Source organism: Ptychodera flava, chromosome 18, assembly GCF_041260155.1.
Source record: "Ptychodera flava strain L36383 chromosome 18, AS_Pfla_20210202, whole genome shotgun sequence".
In the NCBI taxonomy this organism is placed as follows: domain Eukaryota; kingdom Metazoa; phylum Hemichordata; class Enteropneusta; family Ptychoderidae; genus Ptychodera; species Ptychodera flava.
Genome location: NC_091945.1, coordinates 24,242,701 through 24,267,448, shown reverse-complemented (window position 1 = coordinate 24,267,448; position 24,748 = coordinate 24,242,701). Strand labels below are relative to the sequence as shown.

Here is a 24,748-nt window from a genome sequence, read left to right as displayed (position 1 = left end):
ACCGAGGTTCGGCCTTCGGCCTCACAATACAGTGTCAGTCACTTCCCATCCGACGACGATCTAGGAAACATTCCGTACGCCTGTGGGGTCATCGAGCTGGCCTAAACAGCTGTAGCTCGTGACACCTTCTTTGAACAAGTACACTCCCACACGGGTTGATTAGACGTGAATAGACTCAAAATATTCAATAATGAAATCTTTTTAGTTTTTCATCCGGGTTGAGCTTACTTCCCGCTCTGCAATACTTGGAAACTCACTGAACGGATGTGTATCATACTACATTGGACAATCGGTAGATTGCTTTTTTCCAATTGCGATCCGCGTACTCGGTTATTCTTGTGTACTTCTGCTGTAGGATCCTCCTACAGAACGTGAAAAGGAACTTATAGTGTGACTTTGTACGGTTTCACACCTCGAAATAGTTCATTAGCGGTCACCAGGAAGGTAGTGTAGTGCCTTATACAGTTAAAGTGTTTATCATGGTGCAAGAAATAAATATTTTCGACGAGGAGTTTTCATGACCTAAAGTGAAATAAGTTTACTGCATCTCGGTTCAGGCAGTACTTGGCACACTGCAAACAATGATTAATATTTACTGGTGAAATGTCATATGATCGGTTTTAAGCCTGTATAATTAGGGCCTGGATAAAGTTAACAAGGGGGGTCTCCTAAAAAGTGGATGCATGAAAAATATTGACCCTCCCCTGGATGCTCTTACGTAAATGCTGACACTCCTTGATCAAAATCAACTGACCCTCAGCTATGCAGAGTAATTTGCATTTTACCAAGGCATTTTACTAAATTCTCTACAAAGTTAAATACGTTTCCAAACTTACACAACTACAAAATCATCAGCATCATACAATTGTCATCACGCGGAAATTTCCAGTCTTTGATTGTTTCTTAAGATTAAACAAGATCACACCATGGAATATCCCGTACTCGATCATTCTCATTTAAATTTTAACCACTAATTAATTAAAATCTCTCATAATGTATTGAGTTACTTTACTAGGAACTTTCCCGGTAACGATAAGCTTACTTGCCAAACAGTGTAAACGCTATTCTCCCTCAGAAACTTTGCGGTGCGGGTAACGGTAAAGTTTACCATTCGAGACCTTGGGTCAAAGAAGCAACTTTCCAGATTTCAAGTCTGCCTCTTTGTTAATGATGTCCCACCACTGTCCCTCTCTAGTCCTACTACCCCAGCTGGGAGCAAACATTTTTTTTTTTGAAAAAGATAAATTTATTAATTTCAACAAGGTCGCAAATAAAACAAATCTACATAACTGTGAATGCGTTAAAATTACAATGCAACTTGTCTGAAAAAACAAAAACATCAGTCATTTAACTACAAAGATCATCATATAACTGCATTCAGGATGCATTCTTCTCCTTCAAGTCTTACAAGGCTTACAATGTACAGACTGTGTCGCAGACCGTACAGCGCCCTCTATGATCGTATAGCACGTATTTAGCGCAGCAAAGATGGCTGCCAAGGTGGAGAAGCAGTTTGATGCTGCCGTCAATGTTATAAAATGCCTGCCAAAAAACGGTAAGTTCTCTAAAGCGCAAGCTTCCAATGAGAAAGAAAGCCATGTTCTGATGCCTTAACCTGCGTTGAAGCCCCAGAAAGGTTGTGTTTCGCGTGCATAGCACTGTGAACATTGCTCGTCCACGATGCGACGGCGAGAGATGAATTTGTTAATTGTTCAACAGTTCATATACAAAAATAGTGTTTCACAGGATCCCGTATCATCAGTTCGTATGATATTTGCTACAGTTTACTTTCGTTCTGTTATTGTCATAATCTTCTAGGAAACTTAGTCGTTAAGGTTTTTATAATCGTCTGATTTTCTTTTGCTGAGTAGGGAGGTTACCGAGTATGCATGTTTGAAATCATCCACCAAACATCCAAGGTAAACATAGTCACATGAATGAGGGGTACGACACGATCGTACGATCTCCAGGTATCGCTGCAAGGCTGTATCCCGACGGTCGATTCAAACATTTACACGGCGTCAATTGACGATGAAACGTTTAACAAACAAATTTACATAAAGTTGTTACACCTGCATGACCAGGATCAGCCAACTTTATCTTATAAGTTATATTGAAACCTGACCAGGTTATTTGTTTCCAAAACTGCAGGCGTACATGTAAACATGGAGGCTATTACTTCCATGATGTAAATAAAGTGACGTACAGAACATAAGTGTATGCATGAACATACTGTAGAAGTGTTTTGGCCATTAATGGCAGGTAGAACAAATAATCAAGAGTTTAATTGTAGATTCATTTAGATACATGATTGAATTTCCCCCAATCTTTGACTGTGTTGTTTGTGGAGGCTCAGAATTTAATGGTATCATAATCATAATGAAGCTATCTTTATAAAAAGCCGATAATTTGGTTTTCCAGGATATTTTATCATTCAAGCTATTCTGCATGAATCACAGTTGGTTGTGGTTCAATACATGGCAAAGGCCCCTGTAATAGTATGCTTACGAGGGCCTTTGTAGTGTATGAAACCATGAGCAACTGTGGCATGAATCTATCGGCCTTGTGTCTCAAAACACAAGAAGTGTTCTAGCCATTAACACCAAATGGCTGGTAGAACAAATAATCAAGACATCTATTGTAGATTCATTTAGATACATGACTGAAATTTTTCCTGATCATATTATTGACTCAAGGTATGAGGTACTAGGATATTTGACACTGATATCAAACTGCTCCACAAGTTTTGAACTTTGAACTTTGCAAGAAGGGATGTTCATTGGTCAAAAACGGTTACAGGGCACTAGCCAAAGTCCAAGCCAATGAGTCAACAAACTTTCAAAATACTAAGATTAGAATGAGTGGAATGGCTTTATAAAACAACCCAGTGTTCGCGGTGACTTTTTTCTCCTCGCGTACGGCATACGCATTAGTCTGCTAAAATTGCGTATGGCTGGATTTGAGTGCGTAATTTCACTTCCGCACTCGATTGATGAAAAAACTGACTGCAAAATACAATGTGCCGTTGAATAAACCTACACTACATATTCGGATTTTACGATGTAACATTATTTTAATGAAAACAGTTTAACGAATAACTTGAACAATCTTGAAACGTAACGGTGAAGGGTATACATGCGACCGTCAAAACACATCGGGTAACCCAAAAGTTAGAGTTATGGCAGCTTATCCAGACACTTCTGCAATGTTCAAAATTTATTGGGATTCCGACGAGCTCTACCGATGAATCTTTTTTTTTCAGGGACTCGTAGAGCAAAGTTGAAAGAAAACAGATTTGTCTGCTTAGACGCCATGCTGCATATGTGCTTGATCAAAATTTGGGAACAGCGAGACGCGATGATCGTGCACGGTTGATATTTATATAATTTGTCGCAACATTTCTGTCAATCCCACTTTGTGTCATAAGTTTCAGAAACTATCGCTCGCCTGAAAATTAGCAACGTAATTCATAGGCACAGCTGACAAGATAACGTGCCTAACGTGATAACGTATGAACTACGATGCCGATTTTTCAGACAACGCCCAGAGAATCAGAAACTTTCCACACAAAATGAGTGATTGACAGAAATGTGTTGCAACAAATTTCGTCTGGTTGTCGCCTAAGCTCAGTCGTGAGGAGTGCTTTCGGTGTTATCCTTTGCGTATAGAAAACGCATAACAATGAAAAAAATGCGTAGAGAGTCAATTTCAATGCGTAAATACGCACGATTTTTGCGTAAACGCGAACTCTGCAACCCATGAAAAGTTTGACTTTTGTAGACCAAAAATTCATATACCTTAGTTTAAACAATGTTCCAAATGTGACAAAGAAGCTTTTGTTCTTTTGTTTATTTCTTTTTGGAAAAAGATTCTACCTTTTTGCCAAAACATCAGTTTAGACAATATTAGTAGGCTTTGCTTCTATTTCTGATAATCAAGAATTTTTCATGCGTTAGCGTACTAACATTGCTGGAAACTATACATAGAGATCTGCTCAGAGCTTTGTTCAGCCAATTCATTTGTATCATGGCTGTTCATTTTAGCTGGTCAAATTTAGCAAGAAGACTCCCGTTAGCAAACATGCTGATAGTAATACCTCCTGTTGTCATTTTAATCAGATTGTCCATATCTTGTACTAACCTCCTGAAGAATGCAAAGTCAAGATTTGAATGAACCTTTAGATTAAAACACAGGGATACACCTCAGGCACATGGAGCATCAAACACACTACATATCATCATAAAAAGGGGCCTTTACTGTCAATTTACTCTACGCACTCCACGCTGAGTGCCTGTGGGATGAACAAGCTATGAAGAGCATAATTTTGATTGGCAATAGAAGTGACAGGTTTAATCTTTGTGTAGGTCACGGTCCCTCCCTTTTGTGGAGGGACCGTGTATAGATACAATTTAGTGAACAGAAGGAGAGAAGAAGTCAATACAACCTGTAATAGTAACTGATTTTTAGCTTACAATTGGTATATGTGTATACATACCAAAGAGCTTATATGGTTGGTCAATGGCTTTTGTATGTCTGTCTGTCTGTAAGTCTGTCCACATCAAAAACTGGAAAATTGCAGCACCTGCATTTTAGTATTTGATGGTACAGCTGCCCCCAGGGGTGAACATGTGAATTTTGGCAAAATCATAATATTTGTATTTTTGGGGGATTTTTACCCATTTTTGGTCAAAATCCTCTCTGAAACCATTTGTCCATTTGTTTTGAAAATTGGTATTCATGATCCCAGGGTTAGCCTCAGTTAGATTTGTTCAAATTGTGGACAAATTTTCATCTTTGTATTTTTGGGGCAATTTTTCCCATTTTTTGGTAAAAAAACTAGCATTTCTGAAACTGCACTGCACTGAAGTGCACTGAATTGTTCTGAAACCGGATATGCATATTCTGAAGTGTGACCTTGTCAGTGAATAATTTATCAATATATATAATACATCAATATATGCAAATTAAATTAAAACATTGTCTGGGAAATACAAGTCTGTCTAACTTGCTAATGGTAATTATTTTCCCTTCTTTAAATTAAGAGTTTCTAATAATGTACTACTTTTTGCTTTCATTGCTACAAGTGCAACTACCACATTTTTCATCACACTAGCCCCCTTTCTTTTGCTCTCTCTTTTTTCTCTCTGCATGGATATTTATCTTGCATGGCTTGATCTTGTGCTGTGTGTATTCCTCTGCACGCCTCCCGACTCTTCAAACTTTTGACTGTGTGGGAATTACTGACCCTAGTTCCTCGTAAAATGCTTCTAACAGGACCCTTTCAGCCCTCCTATGAGATGATGAAGAGGTTCTATGGTCTCTACAAGCAAGCAACAGAGGGTCCGTGCACAAAACCCAAGCCTGGTTTCTGGGATGTGGTCGGCAGGCAGAAATGGTAGGTACACATACATATAACCTGTGTCTGAACACTATGATAATTTTAAGTGCGTAAAATTAAATCTTCGTGACATGCATGTCAAATACTCAAAGCTTTCTTGACTGTTAATTATTAATATATTTTCGAGTGTGTTTGTTCTAGTTAGGCCAAAGTAATTAAATTCTTTGTTTTGCGTCCTCTCAAAATGGGAAAAGGTACGCGCCTAAGCGGCTGAAAAACACACACAAGAAAATTAACACAATGTAATTTGATTGTAGCAAGTAAAAAATTGTAACAAACTTTTTAGTTCAGAAAAGCTAAGCGGGTATGTCCTAAAATTTCCTATTCAAATACACTGTGTGTGTTTTTCATGAAAACTTAAAAAACCTAAGCGGGCGGGGACGCAAAACAAAGAATTTCATTACTTTGGCCTTATAAAATAGTTTCTTGTTCTTCTCGCAAAATCGTGCATAGCTGCCAGGTGTTCAATTTGTCAAAAACAATTGTGAATATACAGTGTGTACTGTCCAAAGTTAGTGTTATAACTAAGTTTCAGGCCAGTGTCGAATTCATCTTTCAGAATTAACAAATGGCATTGACAGAGTCTACCGTACCCAATACATATCTTGTTAGCTCTGCTGATATTTGGTTATATAAATAAATACCAAAAGGAGCTTATATGATGAGTCTGAGTGGCATCTGTATGTCTGTATATTTGTGGGTATGTATGTGCGGATGTATGTCCGTCTCAGTATTTGGTGTACAGGTAGATGTAGGGGTTGAGATGTGAATTTGTTCAAATGAACACATCAGTGTCAAAAATGTGCAAATGAGGTAAGAAAAAGGGAAATACTGCAAGTGTGCAGGAGTGGTGGCAGTGAACTGAATCAGCCCACACATCTGAATAAGAGGATTTTGACCTTTAACCTATTTGTATGCAGGGTACCTATTATGTTTGGGAGTGGTAGCAGTAACTGAAACAGCTAATTCGTCATTTCCTGTCATTGTTTATGAACTGTGACATATTAACAGATCTGCTGAAACCATGGATGTCTATATTGTACATCCATGGTAGAAAGATTCTCTGCTATGCATGTTGCTAAAGTTGACCTTCAGTACCTAAAGTTTCAGACCTTATTTACTTTTGTCATTCTTAATTTTCTGGTTTAAATATTTCTTGTTCTTGTTCTGGTTGTACTGTGCAGAAATTGTCATAACATCAACGTATAATTTTCCTGCACTGAACAGATAGAAACAACATTTATTTTACCCATACTGGTATATACCAATTCTGATCAAATTTTAGCGACACCGTATAATTGCGTAATTTTTTTGTGGTTGGTACTTTTGATTTTACACGTCAACTAGGAGAATATGGCAAGTGTACTTGCTTTTAGATTACAAGTAACCTAATATCAACCAAAAATGTACTTACTTAATACTTTCTTTTAATTATTATAGGGTCTCCGGAAAAATTACAGCATTTGGTTTCAGCTACATTGACAATTTACACATACATGTTGGTGTTGCATTTATTCATGTATGAGATATTTCAAGTTTTATCTCTGTTGAACCAAAATGTGAAAAACCACAGAAATGTTACAATGGATTTGTTTTGATTATTTGTACCTGTAGGGATGCGTGGTCAACGCTGGGTGATATGACAAAAGTAGACGCAATGCAGTGCTATATCAATGAATTGAAAAAGGTAGGACACCTGGTTTATGTTCTGTTTTTCATGTTGAACTTTATGAAAATACATAATTATATACTAGAATGTTGGCTAAAGTATTTTTAGGTACACCGCATAACATACATTACAGTCTGAAGGTATGTGTACAGCAACAAATAAATGACCCATATTCTTAAAGTTTTGATGTTGAATTTAAATGTTGAACGTGTCTCTTTAACCATGACACTTGGGCAAAATATTGCATATTTAAGACCTAGACCAAATACAAGGATAATTACACCATTTGAAAAGCAGACTCTTACAATTACACCTGTTATAGGCATGCTAGCAATAACTGCCAATTTGATTATCAGAACATTATGCAACAGTTTTAGAGTTATTTAATTCCCCATATAATTTTGTTTTAGGTTCACTTTCATACCACTTTTAAAATATGGGAAACTTCGACAATGTAAGATTAGTGGACACACCTTTGGTTGCAAACTTAAGGTAGTTTACGCTTCGAAAGTGAAAGACTTAAACTTTTACTCAAACTTTCCTCAAGAAATCTTTCAACCATTCTTTTTCAAAATCAAAAATAAAAATCGGGGGCCACCATACAAACTTTAGTAATAGAGAAACAAATCACCCAAGATTCACCGATATTTGAAATTCTAAATGGCCGCCATCCCTGTGTTAACTCTATTGAGAAAAATAAAATTTTTGAATTTCGAAAAACTAGCCAGTGAAAAGTTTTCTTTCTCCAAGAGGTTTAAAATGAACCTCCACAAGTGGTAGATCAGAAAAGAATTGTAAAAGTTTAAGAGTCCGAATGTCTGTCCCCGAGGCGTATTCTGCCTTAAAGGGATATTGTTTGGGGGCTATAAATAATGCTGATTAAATGAGTGGACTCCTTTGGTTACTGACAATTCAAACAAATTTTTTGTGTCCACTAATCTTCAATCTTGCCAAGAAAGTTTGTTTTGCCACCTTAACTCGATGTATATCATTATATCAAAGATGAGAATGTATTAGTATGTATATTGTCATTTACTATTATGCCAAATGTCCGACTTTCAACGTCGCTGATAATGATAACCAGCACAAGAATCTTCAAAGAATATTGATGGTCAGTCTATTTTGCTTTGCGTGTCAACGGCCAGAAAAATGTCTCCAGTATCGTAAGCATGTTGCTTTAAACTCACCCAGGATGTCTTTTCCTATGAGTGAGTCCCTTGAAATATTAGTGACGCATACACCACATGTGTAGCAGACCGACGTAACGTTACAATGTAGAATTGCTTGCTTTGGTTTAAACATTTGGAACTGTTGTAAGACAGACTGACTGAGATTTTGTCAAGGTCGGGATTGTGTTCATTCCACAGCTTGATATGACAATAATACTTGCAGATTCAAGTGTCTGCATCTTTGTTTTTAGATAGCAACCTCTTTTGTAATGTGTTTTTGTGTAAATTTTCAAACTGTGTTCGTACTTTGTGAGTCATTTACAATGCATCACAAGCAATCACGCTAATCTTACAGATTGTCAGATGCTGTTTTATCAGATTCTATTGTGATCGTTAATCATTGTGATCAAATTCAGACTACACAGCTGTGATTTCCTGGTGTATAAAAGTTGATAAATTATGCTCTGAATCTCTTTGTCTGTTGTCAACCTTTCCTTTCCCAGAGGGTTGCAGTTTGCAAGTACTGAACTGAATTTAGCTCACACAGTACTGCTCAATCTTTGACATACATCATGGAAATCAAATCATCTTTATATGACAAGCTCCATGTCATTTAGTGACTTAGTACTTTAGTATAGTTTGTCAAGGGGGAACAAACCCCCCTTGAAATGGTGCCAGTCACACCTTAGACATACAAGTAGAACACATACTGTACACTCGTGAAATCCCCCTAAATTTTCTGGTAAAGTAGGAAAATCCCCCCTGTTGATGCCATCCTGGATGAAACACTGAAATATTGAATCTGGTTTAGGGACCGTCTCAGATTGTTGCAGAAGTTCAAAAAGCAAAATTCATTCGTTAAGGGGGGAGGGGGATTGACCTCCATTCAATTAGTGAACTTCACTTTCATTTTGTGATCACAAGTTTTCGTGTGTTTATTTTAAAATTAAAGAAAAACTGCATACTCATGCCAACAAATTTGTAACTGTTTCCATCTCATTTGTGCCCCAAACACAATTTACCGATAGTAACATTGTATCCTAAACATTTCATTTATCAAATTATACAAAGACAAAAGTATCATTTTTTTAAAAATGTGCTATTTATAAGCGTCTGCTCTAACCACTAGATGTCTTTACTCTCACTTGTTATGCACCTGGTCATAGTCGTTTTAATGTGGTTGAACATACCTGGGCCCCCTTGTCAAAGTTTCTTGCTTATTTACCGCCCCTACCAAGTACAAATTGTGTGTTCGCAAAGACAAAGAACAGCACAAGAGATGCAAAAAGGAAAGTAAAATAAAATGAAACTTTTTATGCGGTAAAATGCCCTGTTAGTACTCAAATCTGATTGATTACTTTAATTGTAATGTGGCAAGGGGCATACGTCTTTAGTAGCTATAGCAAAATGCAACATTGTACTCTCAGGCAGACATGAACATTTCGCATTTTTGAAGTTTCGTTTAGGGGAGGGGGAGGGGGGTTTTGATCTAAACGAAGGAATTTTGTTTCTTGAACTTCTGCGACAATCTGAGACGGTCCCTTATCTCTTTATAATATGTGTTTCCAGAGAGCCTTCAGATGGCGCCCTCTAGAGCTGTTGGTTTTCCTTGTATTCTTTAGACATTCTTTCTTTTCTTCTGACTTTGGACTTCCTTGTTAAGTTTTTGTTTCATGTTGCAGACTCAGCTGAGTATAATCACATGAATCAAAGTGAAAACAAATCGTGAACTCGCGCATTTTCAAATTTTGTAAAGTGAAGTGCAATAGTTTTCTCGAATAACTGTCAAACATTATGAATTTTATCCCAACATAAAGTTACTTTGTCACCACAAATTTGCATATATCCATATATGGTAAAAGAGGCGTGTCAGTCCGTTGTACTCAAAGCAGTAGCACTATTATATTATTGGCAGTGCACCACTTATTGCATGGCCACCACAGTGAAAGGCAGTGATTGGCTACTTAGGCACAGGTGACCAAAGTCTATTAACTCCAACATTGCTTTCTCTGATTTAGAGAGAGAGGCCTTGTTTACTTTCAGCATGTCTGATGTATGTTGGTATTGAAAAAAAATATTACATCTCAAAGAACATACGACTCGAACATCTGAAATATTGTAGTGTGCCATTTGACAATCGCCTTTGTATTCAGAAGATGACAAAATCATGGAAAAACCTATTTCTTTGAAGATGGAGATTTCATGTAGTAACTTTCAGATGCAAAGGAGTTTTAATTGTAGTAAGTGAGTGATAAGAATTATTTCCCAAGCAACTGGATGGTTTGAACTCTGTTGGCTTGTCCTTGTGTTTTTTCAATGTAATAAGTGTTATATTCTGTGTCGGTTGGTGTTTTTTTCAGGTTTTCCAAAAGTATTCAGACCCAGCAAAAGTACAACAGGTAACTAGCGTGCTTGAAATGAAAAATGGAATTAAAATATATTGCTGTGGTTCATGAATAATGTACTTAACTTGAATCCACTAAACTGGGGAACAAATTGAGATCATTTTAATACCAGCTGCATTGTAAAATTTTTTAGAGTATTAACGAATGACTGACGAATAAACAAAGTGATGAGGTTTATAAAGGGGATGTTGAAAGTGCTACAAATTTAGTTGTTCAGTTGTGTAACACAATGTGGAACAATATGGCAGTGAAACTTTAAACATCCTCACATCCTGGAATATATGACTGGCATGCGGATGAAATTCCAACAAATGGAATGATTCTCGGAATCAAATCTTTGGTATGGATTTTACAAGGAATGATGTATGATAAGTTCGTTTCTGCCAGTATTCTATGACAAGTCAGTGTATTTTTGGATCAACAAAAGAATAAGTGTTCACCATTGAATTTAGAATAAAGTCTATTTCTATCGACAGATGTTGGCGAAATTCCCTGACTCTGGCAAAATGATGGAGGTAAAAATATTTAATAGAGACTGTTTTGCTTTTACTTTCTGCACAAATATATCCATGTTGACCCCTCATTAATCTGCCCATCAGCAATACTATTGATGATGAAATGTTTAGGCTTTAAGGAGCAACAACTTCAACAAGGAGCAACATCTGTTTTGACATTTTAATTTTGAATTGCAAGTGAACAGTGATTTCTGTACCAATGAAGATGAATTCACAATATACCTTTCCTAAGAAAACAAAAAGAGGTTAGAAGTTAATTGACAAACACTATCACTTTTTCCTTTGTTGTTTATTTTATTTTTCTACATTTCAGATGGTTCATGTTTACTTGTCAGATCCCTCTCCTGCCAAAATTAAAGAGGTAATTATTTGCTTGAGAAAAGAAGAACCATTTATGGTTTAAAGGAAACTTATTTAAAGTTCAGCCTAGTCATTGAGCTAAAAATGTTTCTAGCTGCATGGCCTAGTCATGGATTAATCTAGGAAACTTTAATTTGCTTATCTACATAAACTCAGTTACTACAATAAGCGTGATGCAACTGAAGCATTGCAATTAGACATGTAACTGTTTGCATTGTGTCTGAGATTAATTCCCTGCACCCTTTAAAAATCCACTGAATGGAACCAACCGCCGCATGGAAGACATTAATCTCAATGGAGGTGGGAAGTGTGTCTATTTGTAGCACTATCTTAGTGATGAAAAACAAGGAAAGGGCCTGGCTACAGTATGAACCCTTTTCCTGCCAAGTCCATAATTCACCACCAGGTCAAGATGGTTAAAATTAATGAAACACAACGTATTCCATATGATGTATTTTAACATAATACTGTACATTTGAAGGCTGTTGAAAACATAATACTGTAAAGTTGATTTTTTTTGGACAAAAGATGCTATAACATACCAAGACAAGTGGGTGAAAATACGTCATGTTTTGGCTCAATACCGCTTTTTACTGACTTGGCTGATGGGGAAGTGATAAAGTTATTACTGTCTGGCAGGGAAAGGGTTAAGATCTGGAGAACTGGTTATTTCTCCACTTTTTAAACCTAACATTGCTACCTATGGAATGGTGTGCTATTTTAAGCAGAAGCTCAACTTTGAAGAAGTAGGAACCCTGTCACACCCATCACACAGTGTAACAGTCCCACTTTACATCAGTAATACAGAAATATTCCAAAATTTGGTGTTTGAAAGGGATTTAAGGTTATTGCATCTAGTGCAGTATAGTGTGTCATCATATCACACACTCTGTCGTAACTTTTAAATATAGAGACAAAGTCATCAAAACATCATTTCTGTAATCTTCAAACAAACATAATATACACTTGTGAATCGTTGAGCTACCTACACTGAATGTGTTTGCTATGGAATGCTACACCGGCTTTGTGATGTGACCTCCATAAACATTGCTTCTTGTTTTACACTCATCTGTTTACACATTCACTTCTTGACATATTTTCACTCTTGTCGTGAGTTTCCATGAAATGGGAGGATTTTCTGCCCCAGTTCAGTATTGAGAAAAGACAAGCTTTGTGAAGTATCCAGCAGAGACAATACAAATGTGGATATGGTAGCGCTATGGAACTGAATGGAAGTGTACACTGAACCTGATGAGGAATTGCTAAGTTAACCCTTTTAGCGCTGCAGTTTTTCCCACCAAATGTATATTACATTTCATTGGCCACACTTTTTTATCAAAATTTTAGCAAAAATCTCAAAAGAATTGACAGGGATATATTTTATAATGGCGACAAATAGTGACTTCGGCGCTCTGAGGGCTCATTTGTTTGGTTAATGTATACTGTCAAAGATTTACACTTATTAACCCTCCAAGTGCAACACTCAGTTTTTGTCACCTTTAATGCAGACAATTTTTTTTTCACATCACGACAATTTTTTTCATATTTTTCCCAACATTTTAATCAAAAACTGAAGCCAATGAAAAGTTGTGTCCATTTGGTCCAAAATTATCACAATAATTACCAAGAAATTCATGAAAATAGGTAAAATGTTGCACTAAAGTTTTGGAGGGAAAATTACAATTTTCAAAGAGTTTTAGAACACAATTAGAAGAATGAATTTAACATGAGTGAATTTTATAGGGGGAAATAAAATTATTCTTCCAAATGCCTTGACCATGACTTTGAGAATACACCCAAGCACAGATAGTTTTGTATAATAGTAAGAGAATGTTTTGATATTTTCTCTTATAAGCTGAGTTTGTTTACTGGAAGGATATTTCATATTTTCACTTGCTGTGATGTGACAGAAGGTTGCCATTTTACAAAGGACATAATGATAGTTGTGATGCATTTCTGTTAAAACGTGGAAATACTGGTAAAAACCGTGTACTCTGGGTGTGTAATCATTCATATTACAACCAGAGACATGACAAATTACTTTTTTGACACAAAAAATGTATTTACCATTTAGAGCAAGCTGATTGGCTCATTGCAATCTTGTGTATTAGGCTCAGCTAATCAGAATCCCCGGATTTGAAACCAAAAAAATTTTTGCAGAGGAATGTAGCCAATAGAAATCTCTGTTAGTTTGTTGCATTTTGTGGTCTTTTCATTCTGTCTCATTAACAAACATCCGTCACTTTTCTTAAAGGATTTACAAGATGTGAATAATTTTCCTTTTCACTCACTGCAACAACAACTTTTGAAAGGGGGAAACAGCTGTCACTTGAGCATCAGTTTGTTGCCATAACAACATCTTCACCTGTTGTAACTCACACATAACATAACATAACATGTAAAGACCACTACACAGTACTGTATGATGTGCTTCATTTACAGATATGCATGTCGACCTCTGATATATGTGTTGATCTTAACAGGCCAGGAGTTGTGACTTCTCATGATTCTTTGCACTATTTTTGTTTTTGATGTCAAGCCCAGTTTCCTGTTATATTCTCCAAAGGATGTTGAGATACACAGTATTCAGCTTGTACTAAAAAAATATCTATTTACCAATTAGAGCAAGCTGATGGGCTCATCCCACATACCACAAACTCCAGTACATGTGTAAATTCCATCGTTATTGTTGACAAGTGAATTCCAGAGTGGACTAGAATTCAAACGTGAACAATAACAGAGCATTTTCGCAGGTTTTGGCAAGGTGTTGACGAAATATATAGTACGTGTTTCAACATGCTGTGGAGAGTAGAACAAGAGCTTGCAACTGCCATACAAACCAAAAATAGGTACAAAATCATCTAAATTTACAGTTTCTGACTCCTTGTAATTTATGTCACCAAAATAAAGGTTATGTTCTTTAGCAAATGAAGTATGTTTTGAAACATTGTCCACTGTTAGGTGATCACCAGACAGGATAAATTGACAGAGATATATTTCAAATAATTGAAAAGTTGGAATGCAAATGCATGGATTTGTTGCAGTTTGATAAAGTGTTGTTTGGCATCCTAATCTCTTCACCCTATTTCCCTGTAAACAGGTACAGGTAAATAATCACCATTGATAACAGTGGTGTCTGGCCAAACCATGGTGGTAAAGGGGTTAAAGTATAATTTTGAAGTTCATCACAAAAATTCCAGCAAAAATTGGTGTGCAAGATTTCCTGTAGCGGGTAAAAGCACTATGAAACTCATCCTTTAATTAAAATGTGACAACTTTATAAGAGATTTTGAGATGAGTGTTTATCTTTTTGTTGCAGATTGTTGAAACGATGCCACACACTCCGGAAGTATCAAAGTTTGTACAGCACTTAGGACCATTTTTCGAAGCAGTTACGGATGACGACGAAAACGATGCAGGTGATGAACACGAGAAAATTCCCAACGGTGACGTCAACGACAGTCACCCTATAGGAGTACCACCTGACTCTGTGATATCAACAGAGAGAGAAAACGCAGAAGATAACAGAGGTATGGAGACATCTCCAATCATTGGATAAATGTCATTTAGACTCTCACACACAGTTTTCTATGCAGCTTATATACTCTAATGTACACTGATGTACCTACCCTCAATGGTCAGGTATAGCCACTGCTGAGCAAAACAGGCCAGGCAAGCCACACCAGCTTACTGAGCTGGTCTGTACTAAGCATACATTGAGGATGGCAATGAGTGATTAAATTGTATTGCCAGCGAGGAGCTGTGAGAGTCTATGCACGGCTATTCCATCTATTTTCCTATCCTGTCCACCCTCGCTACTCCTCCCCTTGCCAATGTGTGGTCCATACTCCCCCTTGATAATTAGAAGACACTGTAATGATAGAAGGTGTACAGAGTGATACGAGTGTTCAGATTATTCTCACAACTTATTTTGTGTATAAGAGTTCAACATAGTTGAGTGGAAGAAGTTGAAGGCTCGACATTCCAATCAAAAAGTGTGTTGTTGTGTGTGTGAATTGGCAAGACTCAGAGAGGCACCCAGCAGATGAAATTATGTGAATGAGGGCAGGTTTTATACGGTAATAACATATCAAATGTAATCTTTGGATTAGGGTTGTCTTGAAGGCGTTGGTCAAGAACTCCCATATCCTCAAAAACTATGATTATTTTATCATAGTGAAATGTAAAATTTCAAATGGGCGAAAGTCAATTCCTGATAATGTTCAAGTCGCTAATATCTGTATAATTATATCATCTATCTAGGGAAAATTTCCCGGTCATATACCATATGTCTTTTTTCCCCCTGAATCTTCTACTTTGACAATTTGTGTTTGATAAACAGTTTCTGTTGGCGGCTCATTTGTTCGATAAACAGTTTCTGTTTTTGCTAGAGTCTGTGTATGAACGTTATGTCAGAAAAACTTAATTTTGTAATAGTAGCAGTCATGATAGAAATGTAAAACATGTGGTGATAAATACTTAATAATTTGCTTATACAGTGATGGATCTTGGTTTGCATTTGTTCCATGTAACATGCTGATGTAAGTCACGTTCAGAATAAGAGTGATTTTAACATAAATGTCACATGACCTTACAATGAGAAGATTATTCAGGGATTCCCTTCGAGACAAAATTAATGTTGTTTATCCTCTCTTTCTTAAATTTAAGAAGATTCTCACTCAGAAGAAGAGGAGGAGGAGGAGGCAGTTGAAGATGATGAGGAAGATGAGCAAGAAGATGGGGATGAAAATCAAGAAGAGGATGACCAAGTGGAGGAAGATGTAGACAGAGAAACAAAGACGGCGACCAAGACAGAAGAAGTGCCTGTAGAGGGCGCTGTTGTGGTTCCGGAAACAGTTGTCATTGCAGACAATAAGGCGTTTGTCCTTGAGGTGACACCAACAACTGAGAAATTGACAATACCTGTCAAAGGCAATAAAAGAGAATCAAGTGAAAGCGAAGAAGGTAATCTTGAAGTTTCGAGTAAAGAACAGAGGTTGGGCCTAATTTTTTTCCCATGTGGAAATTTAGAAATACTTGGTCTGTCAATGCTGTATGTGAGTGTTTAAAGTGGCACTCCCACTTGGTAACATTTTTGAAGCACATTTTTTAATGCCAACGGTCGATATTTGACGTGGCGACTGCGTGCGGATCACTACATATTGATAAAAACATGTCCTCAAAAAAGTAAAAGTTTGAATTCCGGTGGCCCAACTAAATTCAGCTTCCGAACATCGAACATTCGGCACTGGGGCCATTGTCAACTAAGCTATGGAGTACGAGTCTACGCTAACGCTGCTGTACGCCACAGTACCACTCGCGTCGGTGATCGGTCATGCTCCCCGGGGGAAAGCCGAGTCTTACTGACTCTGAGAAAAAACGGAAAACAAAGTTTGATTCCACCAGAATTCGCATAGGTGAATAGCACAGTTATGTGCGGTTGATACATAGTGGCCGCCGAGTGGTATGCATAAACTCATACCAAGCGCGCGGCGTACTGTGTGGCAGACAACATAATGTAGTCATCAGAGGCGGCTAATATTTGACACGTAAAAACTGATGTTTATGTAGTATTGGTTAAAAATATAGTACAACTGATTTAGAACAATGAAAACGACAAAAACTAAGGAGAAGTTTTACAAAACTTACCCGAGGTAATGGCATAATGCTGTATATAAAGTCTTTGCAGTGGGAAGTAAATTAATTGCATTGTTCGAACTTATTGTAGACTCCCTAGAATATCGTAAATCAGCACAACAACAACCCTTCGGGGGATTTCGGGTCAAAATCAGAAATGATCGTAAAATTTCGGGATGTGAAAAATACGCTCGGGAAATGACATGTTTTTATCGATATCTCGCGATCTGTGCACAGTCGCCACGTCAAATATCGACCGTTGGCATTAAAAAAATGTGTTTTAAAAATGTTACCAAGTGGGAGTGCCTCTTTAAAGTGTTACAGCTGACAGTTGAATTCAAGTCCAGACCTGAATTTGATTATCCACACCATCAATGCTAGAAACATCTATATTGACAAGCTGAGTACTGGGTATTTCAATACACAGTAGGAACAAGACCAGCAAACTGTTGCTGACACATGCAACATAAACCTGAAGAAAATTGTCAAAAGTTAAAGTCACTGAGCCTTTAACAATATGATGTAATTGGTATGTACCAGCCACATGTACTGATTGGACGTATGATCTTTCCATGAATGTACAGAAATGCTATATACACAGAGTGTCTACTTCATGAAAATACTGATCATAATGAATCAACGTATCATCATCCATTTTTAACAGCATCTTTCTTTCCTTCTCGTTCACCAGATAATGGTTTTGTTCGCATCAGCGCCGGAATGAACGGCAACGGTGGCATCAACGGAGACCATATCCCACACCTTGGCCCTCCCTCAATCACCAGTGACACAGACAGTGGTGATGAAATATTCTGTGATTCCATGGAAAAACAGTCAACGGAAGAAGACTCAGAGGTATGGAAAAACTGTGTACAGCAGTCGTATTCCATAGTACTTTGCCACTCTATCCCACAATGCATTTCAATAGCCCTACAACAATATCCATGTTCCTGCGTTTTTTGAATTGAACACCAAAATCTGCTTTTTGTTACCACGTCGAGAATTTTGCTTTACTGGTACAAACAAAATCATTTTACCCAGACTTCAATGCAATAGTTTCTATAATTGTAAATAGCAGTGAACAAGCTGTCATAGTAGTTGGTCTTAATGCACAGAAGATGTCACACATGCAAGCTTCAATACATCAAGATTTCTGATTTTATAAAACACCTGGCCACAGCTTGTAATTTGTCACTGTTTCATATCTATTGTGAACTCATGGCAAGCGGTGCTCTTGACGGGTAGCAAAATCATGACATCACAGCATGCGTTGTGCAGGATTCACCCCCACCCCCTCGCCGTCTCATAAACCTTGAATTTGAAGTGATAACCCTTATCACATCTTATTAATTTGCATAGGAGAGGGCTGGCACACCTGTGTGTTTATCCAATAAGCATCTGCCATTCATGACAGTTACTCACACTGCTTTATTCACATCCTGCTATTTTGTGACTCAGTAGTGCATCCTATGCCCATTGAAAGGCCCAGTTTGAACCTAATGTTTCTAGTGTGATTATCAGACCTATCAACTTCAAAGTGGGGTGTGAGGGGTGGGCATGAGGGGCAGGAGATCACAATAAAATGTGTTATATAGCACTGCTTGAAATCTTCAAATAAGCTTTTAAAGCTTCGAAACATCTCCACATACTAACAACTGCTTTGCTTTTTTCCCCCCGTCTCATCTTTTTTGGGGCATGTTTTGTTTCACCGTAATTTGCAGATACCATTGCTTATATCGCCTAAACCCAATACTCTCAGCCTTGCTACATCCACCCCGAGTAAAAACAGTTTCACTGTACAGGCAGAGGTGTACCCCCAGAAACCTAGGGTCACCTTCAAGACCCCTGAGGTCAATGGAGATGCCCTCGGTGGTGCAGGTTCGGCAGAGGGGGTGATGATACGTGGGGGCGGTGGTGGTGATGATGGGGAGAGTGGCCAAAGTAGCAGTCGAAGTGCTGGCAGAGCCGGTGGTGGCGCTAGTGGACACAGCTCATCAAGAGGCAGCAGTAGAGGTGTGTAAAGAGATACCGTTTCTTTATTTCATACATCAAACAAACAGACAGTTGTCTTTTATGTATAAAATGAATAGATCATTATATATTCATTAGTATAGTACCGGTAAACATAAATATACTTATATTCAATAGATGAGGCACAATATTCATTGTAGATGACTCAGCTTTCATAAATGCTTGAAACTCGGTGTAATGATATTCATTTATGCAACGTGTGTTATTGAGTATGTTTTAACCTGTTCACCCCCATATTCCCTGTAAACAGGTCCTCACTCACCATTGATAACTATGGGTTTGGGCCGAACCATGGTGGTGATAGGGTTAACTATGCAAACTGAATGATAATTACAATTTAGTCATAAGCAATGTACCTGGGATCGAGCTATATACATCATCCTTTTTCAAAACACACTTCCAATGAATGAATCACACTTTCATGATTGCTTTCACAGACGAAGCACACAGAACGCCCAGTCGCAGTTCCCTGAGGGCGTCCGGAGGTAGCGGTGGTGGGGGAGGGGGTCGCAGCGGGAGGCAGAGCTCACCCCCTAAAGGTGATGTGACTGAACAGATAGCCGTGGCCCTGGAGAGACTACAGCAAGACATGAACAGCGTGTTGATCCGATTGAATACCTTGGAGACACTGTCGCTAAGACATCAGGTAATGCATATGCTAATTGTCAGAAGATCATTTGAATAAATTTGAATAAATCAGTTTCAATCCAACCACAGTAGTTGAAAGCATTGGTTAACATTTTCAAAGATACTTGTTATACACACATGATAAAACTGTATAAAACGTTTTTGCAAAGTTGAAATGTATTATAAATCCGATAATCACATGTGCCGGCAATTTATAATCAAGCACCATCACTCTTCAATCATCAAAATAAAAACAAGGAAAAAGATTGTTTTAAGTTAAGCACCTCACTGCAAAATTTCTGTCACATGTCAAACAGTATGGAAATAGCCTCGGCAGTCAGCAACGATGTGTACTGTAGACTTTGTGCCTGATACATGTTTTCGTCATCAATTATTACAGGCGGAGAGCCAACAGAGTGGTATGTGGTCACCCGGACACTATCAGCCCAACAGAGACCAATCAGCATCATCATCATGGTGGCCGTTTTCAAATCTTTCAGGAAAAAGTGTCTTCTTTATTCTTGTCTGGCCTTTTATCGTCAACAGTGTCATTCACATACTATCAAAGAGGAGAAAACGACGGTAATGATAGTGGTCTAAAGATGAATGGAGTGCCATGAACAGAAAAAACTTGATTACGTTGACTGTCCAATATAATGGAAATGTTACTAAGATATACATTGGCAGTGTATCACCGATACAATGAGAAGTCTAGCAGTGATTGCTAGTTCATGATTTGCAGTACTACTGCTGATGTTCAGCCAATGAAAGTGAACGGTCAGTAACACACCATTGTGCACAACCTTGGAATATTTGTATTTAATCTGGCAGAGGTGTCCACTTCATGTGCCCTGATATGTGACAGCATTTCATGATTGGAGGAATTCATAGTAGACCTGGCTTTTTCTCTCCCAGTGTGACATGGTCTGTACCTCCTCTAGTGTGACATCTGTCACTCATCCAGTGTGACATGGTCTGCCACACTCTCAAAGTGACATCATCTGTCACTCTCCTGGTATGACATGTGTCACTCTCTCAGTGCGCCAGTTTTCTAATCATGAACATGCAAAGTGATACACTAAGATGCAGGGCTGCCTCCAGAGTGTCAGGATCCAAAATGTGCAAATGATGCTGTTTAAAAATCCCCTCACATATCCCATGTCTATCTATGTCTCTTGACAGTTTGAAGGCCATCTCTGATTCTGACACTCACTGATGTGACAGTGTGAAGGCTATTTCTGATTTATGACAGTTGTGGTTGTGACATGTCACAGATGTTATAGCCACTTTTGGACAGTGAAGTCCACCTCAGATTTATGACAGTCACAGCTGTGACATGTGACAGTCACAAACGTGACTGTGAAGGCCATCTCAGATTCATGATAGTCACTGATGTGACATGTCACAAATGCTAATCACAGCTGTGACATGTCACAGATGAGTTGCCACGGACACTTTTACTGTCAACTTTCAACTGTAGACTTTGACAGAAGCTATTGTATTAGTTGTCTTATTTGAAATTCTTTTGAATTGTACATTGGGTTTAGCTGTACCATATCAATACTACACTCTACCACACAATCCAAATACATACCTTTCTAAATGCGTGACAAGATGTTTACAGAAGGAAACATGTCTGAGTTGACCAGAGGGAAATTTTGCACTATATGAGGAATATGATAGATATCTAGTAAAACAGGCATTGAGAGAACTGGGACAACTTGTAGATTTACATTGCCAATACCATGAATGTCAGAATCAAGCCTTTCGAAACCTTTTACCAGTATATGGGTGCAACCACCCTATTCAAAACAGCAGGAATGTACCAAGTCGTAGAGGTGAAATTTGAGGAAAAGTGGCCATGACTTCTCTGTGTTGAGTAGTTTGGTTACACGTAGCAAGTATTAAACAGCTGTCGTTCTGTCCATAGGAAAACACATATATCCCGGTTGCTACTAAGATATGTCCTGTGACCGAGGGACTGTGCTGTGACATAGCAAAGATGTTACAATCTCTTGGAATGCCAGTCCAAAATGTCAAATGTTTAAATTTATTCATCAACTATGTCAATCTCAATTGCTCACTGTTATTAATTATGTTTGGTGTTTTATACATAGCAAAAGAAATACAAAGGAATGTGGAAACTAACAGTAACTGTCCCCTCGGCGCACGCATTACAATGCAAAGAACTGTGGACTGTGTTGAGTATGGGATACATTTTTTCTTGCAAATAAGATGACCAAATGTGATCAGTTTTCCAAATACAGGTGGGGGTACTAGTTAACGTGCAATAGGTTTACATTATCGACCCCAAGAAAAAGCATATGCAATGACAAGGACTAATATCAAGTTTTTTTTTCGTATTTTGATGACGCAGTATTATAGCTGTGCAAACAGCCTACCAGGGATTGATTTTAGGGTGAGGGTGGGAGTAGCATCAATAATGTAACCTTCCCAGTCTGTACTCTTCTCCCAGATATATGTCAATGCACAATACTTAACTTTACTTGCCTAGGAATACATTTTCAAAGTACAATCCTTACGCAAGCATTAATCTACTTTATGATTTTAATGGGAAGTTTTTTGTATGTGTACACATTGTATACATTCAACCAACTTTACTGCAGTGTAGTCTTCAGGGTATTCACTGTAGCAAATTTAATTTTCCGTCTCAGCAAGATAGCGCAAACTATGTTTTAATTTAATTTTTGCTATGTTATCTTGAATTTCTTAACTGAGAAAGGTTTTTGTTCCTTTTCTTTTATAAGTGGGGGAATCTACAACTGTATCTCATAAATTATGAATTTCTGTCATAATTTCATTGTCACCACCAATATTGTTTTATCAGGCCAGTTATGAGAGAAACCAAAAACACCAAAGTCCTTCAGCTGCCTTTGTGTTGTCAATTAAACAACCAGTGTACTGATTTGAGAAAGTTATGGTTGTGCAATGTCATCTGTTTTGGGGTTCTTATGTACACTGGCTATAACGTTAGATTCCATTACACCACCAAACTTTTGACATAGTTGTAAATATTTTAGATAAGTCGACGTCGAACAAAGAACCACAGAAAGTGACTTTATTGAAATTGTGAGTTTATGTATTCTATGTCCAGTCTGCCAGGAGAAAAGATGTTTAATGAATCATAAGACAATGTGAAACAGATGTCCAAATTTTGCAAATTTTCACGTCAACGAAGAAAGCACAGCATGACAAAAGTGCACTTCTGATGCTGTGTAAAGCAATCAACTCTTACAGCGCCACCAGTGGTGAAATTACTGTATTCTGACGTTTTCCTTGACATTTAGAGAGAAATTTACAGATTGTTTCTTGTTGTACAAATACTTTCCAAAGATAACCAATTTTATAAATAAAGTGATTTTATATGAAATATCCGCATCTAGTGTAGTTTTGTCGGAAAAAGTTCAAACCTTCACCCTTGGAAGGTATAAACTACTGGAAGGATGGCTGCCATCAGTGGATTCACCATACCTAGAGGTTAAACAACTGCAAAGGCTCCAGATGATAATCAGAAAGGTATTGTAAATACTTTAAACTGTGAATATCTGTCCCCACGATGCATATTACTTTAATTCTCCATTAGCACCATTTTACAAGTGGTATAGCCACAAACTGATGACGTCAAATCCCCGTACACAAAACGCAGATGCCTCGTAATTATGGTATTGTGTATGGCAATTTGATGTCATCAGTTTGTGGCTATATTGAAGCTTTGTAACCAGCAAATCTTCATCTAAGTATTCTCCATGTTATGTTTTGGTCTGTTTGTAGAATGCAGTTTCCTTTTCTACTCCAAAAATTATTTTGAAATGCCTTGCTAGTATTTAAATTAACTTGTGTGTTCAACAGAGTCTATACCAAATGTTATCGGCATAATAAGCAAAGTTTTGGTCAGGGAAGCGAGGGATAGATTTCATTTATCAACAATAACATTGCATGCGGCAGAAAGACTTGTTTGCAAGGCTAATACCAAGTATTTCAACATACTAGTACTTCAGAGAGAAAGCAAAGAAATAATAATGAAGCAGAAATAAAATATGAAAATGTTATTGAATTACACAGTACTGTGGTCTCCCCCGAGGGTAGTATGCACCTCAAAAGTGAAAGACCTGCTAAGACTGTCGTCAATGAAACTTTCAACCTTTCTCTCCCCAAAGGAAGTGTAAAAATCAGGTATCACTTTACAAAGCTTGGTACCAGAGAAACAAGTTGCCCTACATCAAAATGGCCACCATCCGTGTGTTAACTCTATGCCGAAAAATTCAAGTTTGAATTTGCGCAAGACTGAGACTTAAATTTTTTCATGTTTCAAGAGCATTACAAATGAGCCCCAACAAGCGGAAGACCTGCAAAATATTGAAAAAAATTGAGTCTGAGGCCCTGCCCTGAGGTGCATTTTACACTAAATCCTAACTGTTCAATGCAGCACTGTGCATATCACCCAATAGCATTTGTTACAGTTGTATTAAAGGTATACTGTCACCTGTTCCAATTTTGCCAGTTACCATGAATACTAATCACAGATTTTAAGCGGGTGGCCGCTTTTTTAAAACAGCGCCCTAACATGGGCATTTTGAATACCAAGGAACGCCCCTTTGACCATATATGGGCATATTTAGATTACAGGTGACTGTATACCTTTAACTATTAATGCCACCATCTAACGGTCATATTTGCAGATGATAAAGTATATACAAACTACGTTTTTCTAGTTTCAGCATGTGACATTTCTATGGCCCTCGTCACAATAATTGGTCAAAAAACTATGATTTTCAAGGTTATTATACACATAATTCGCAGGTCTTCTACAAGTGCCAGACAGAATTTCATTTTTCACTTTGATGAGCAAATTTGTGTCAACAAGCACACCACTATAATACACGTCTGACTAATCATACAACACACCGCATTAATGG

At 37.7% G+C, this 24,748-nt stretch overlaps 1 protein-coding gene across 12 annotated transcripts; it reads left to right on the top strand.

Moving 5' to 3' along the window:
- The first annotated feature begins 1,443 nt into the window (after window positions 1-1,443).
- On the top strand, window positions 1,444-23,202 carry LOC139117215 (acyl-CoA-binding domain-containing protein 5-like). 12 transcript variants are annotated; one of them, XM_070680151.1, is made up of 12 exons: window positions 1,444-1,555; window positions 5,275-5,395; window positions 7,013-7,085; window positions 10,597-10,635; window positions 11,118-11,156; window positions 11,470-11,517; window positions 14,836-15,046; window positions 16,188-16,481; window positions 17,845-18,008; window positions 18,956-19,166; window positions 19,622-19,830; window positions 20,212-23,202. In XM_070680151.1, the coding sequence occupies exons 1-12, from the start codon at window positions 1,489-1,491 to the stop codon at window positions 20,395-20,397; spliced, it is 1,662 nt and encodes a 553-aa protein (XP_070536252.1). In that variant the 5' UTR covers window positions 1,444-1,488; the 3' UTR covers window positions 20,398-23,202. The 12 variants fall into 12 exon arrangements, with proteins under 12 accessions (XP_070536252.1, XP_070536249.1, XP_070536248.1 ...); XM_070680148.1 differs by having other exon boundaries at window positions 18,875-19,166; XM_070680147.1 differs by having other exon boundaries at window positions 16,185-16,481; window positions 18,875-19,166.
- The last annotated feature ends 1,546 nt before the right edge of the window (window positions 23,203-24,748 follow it).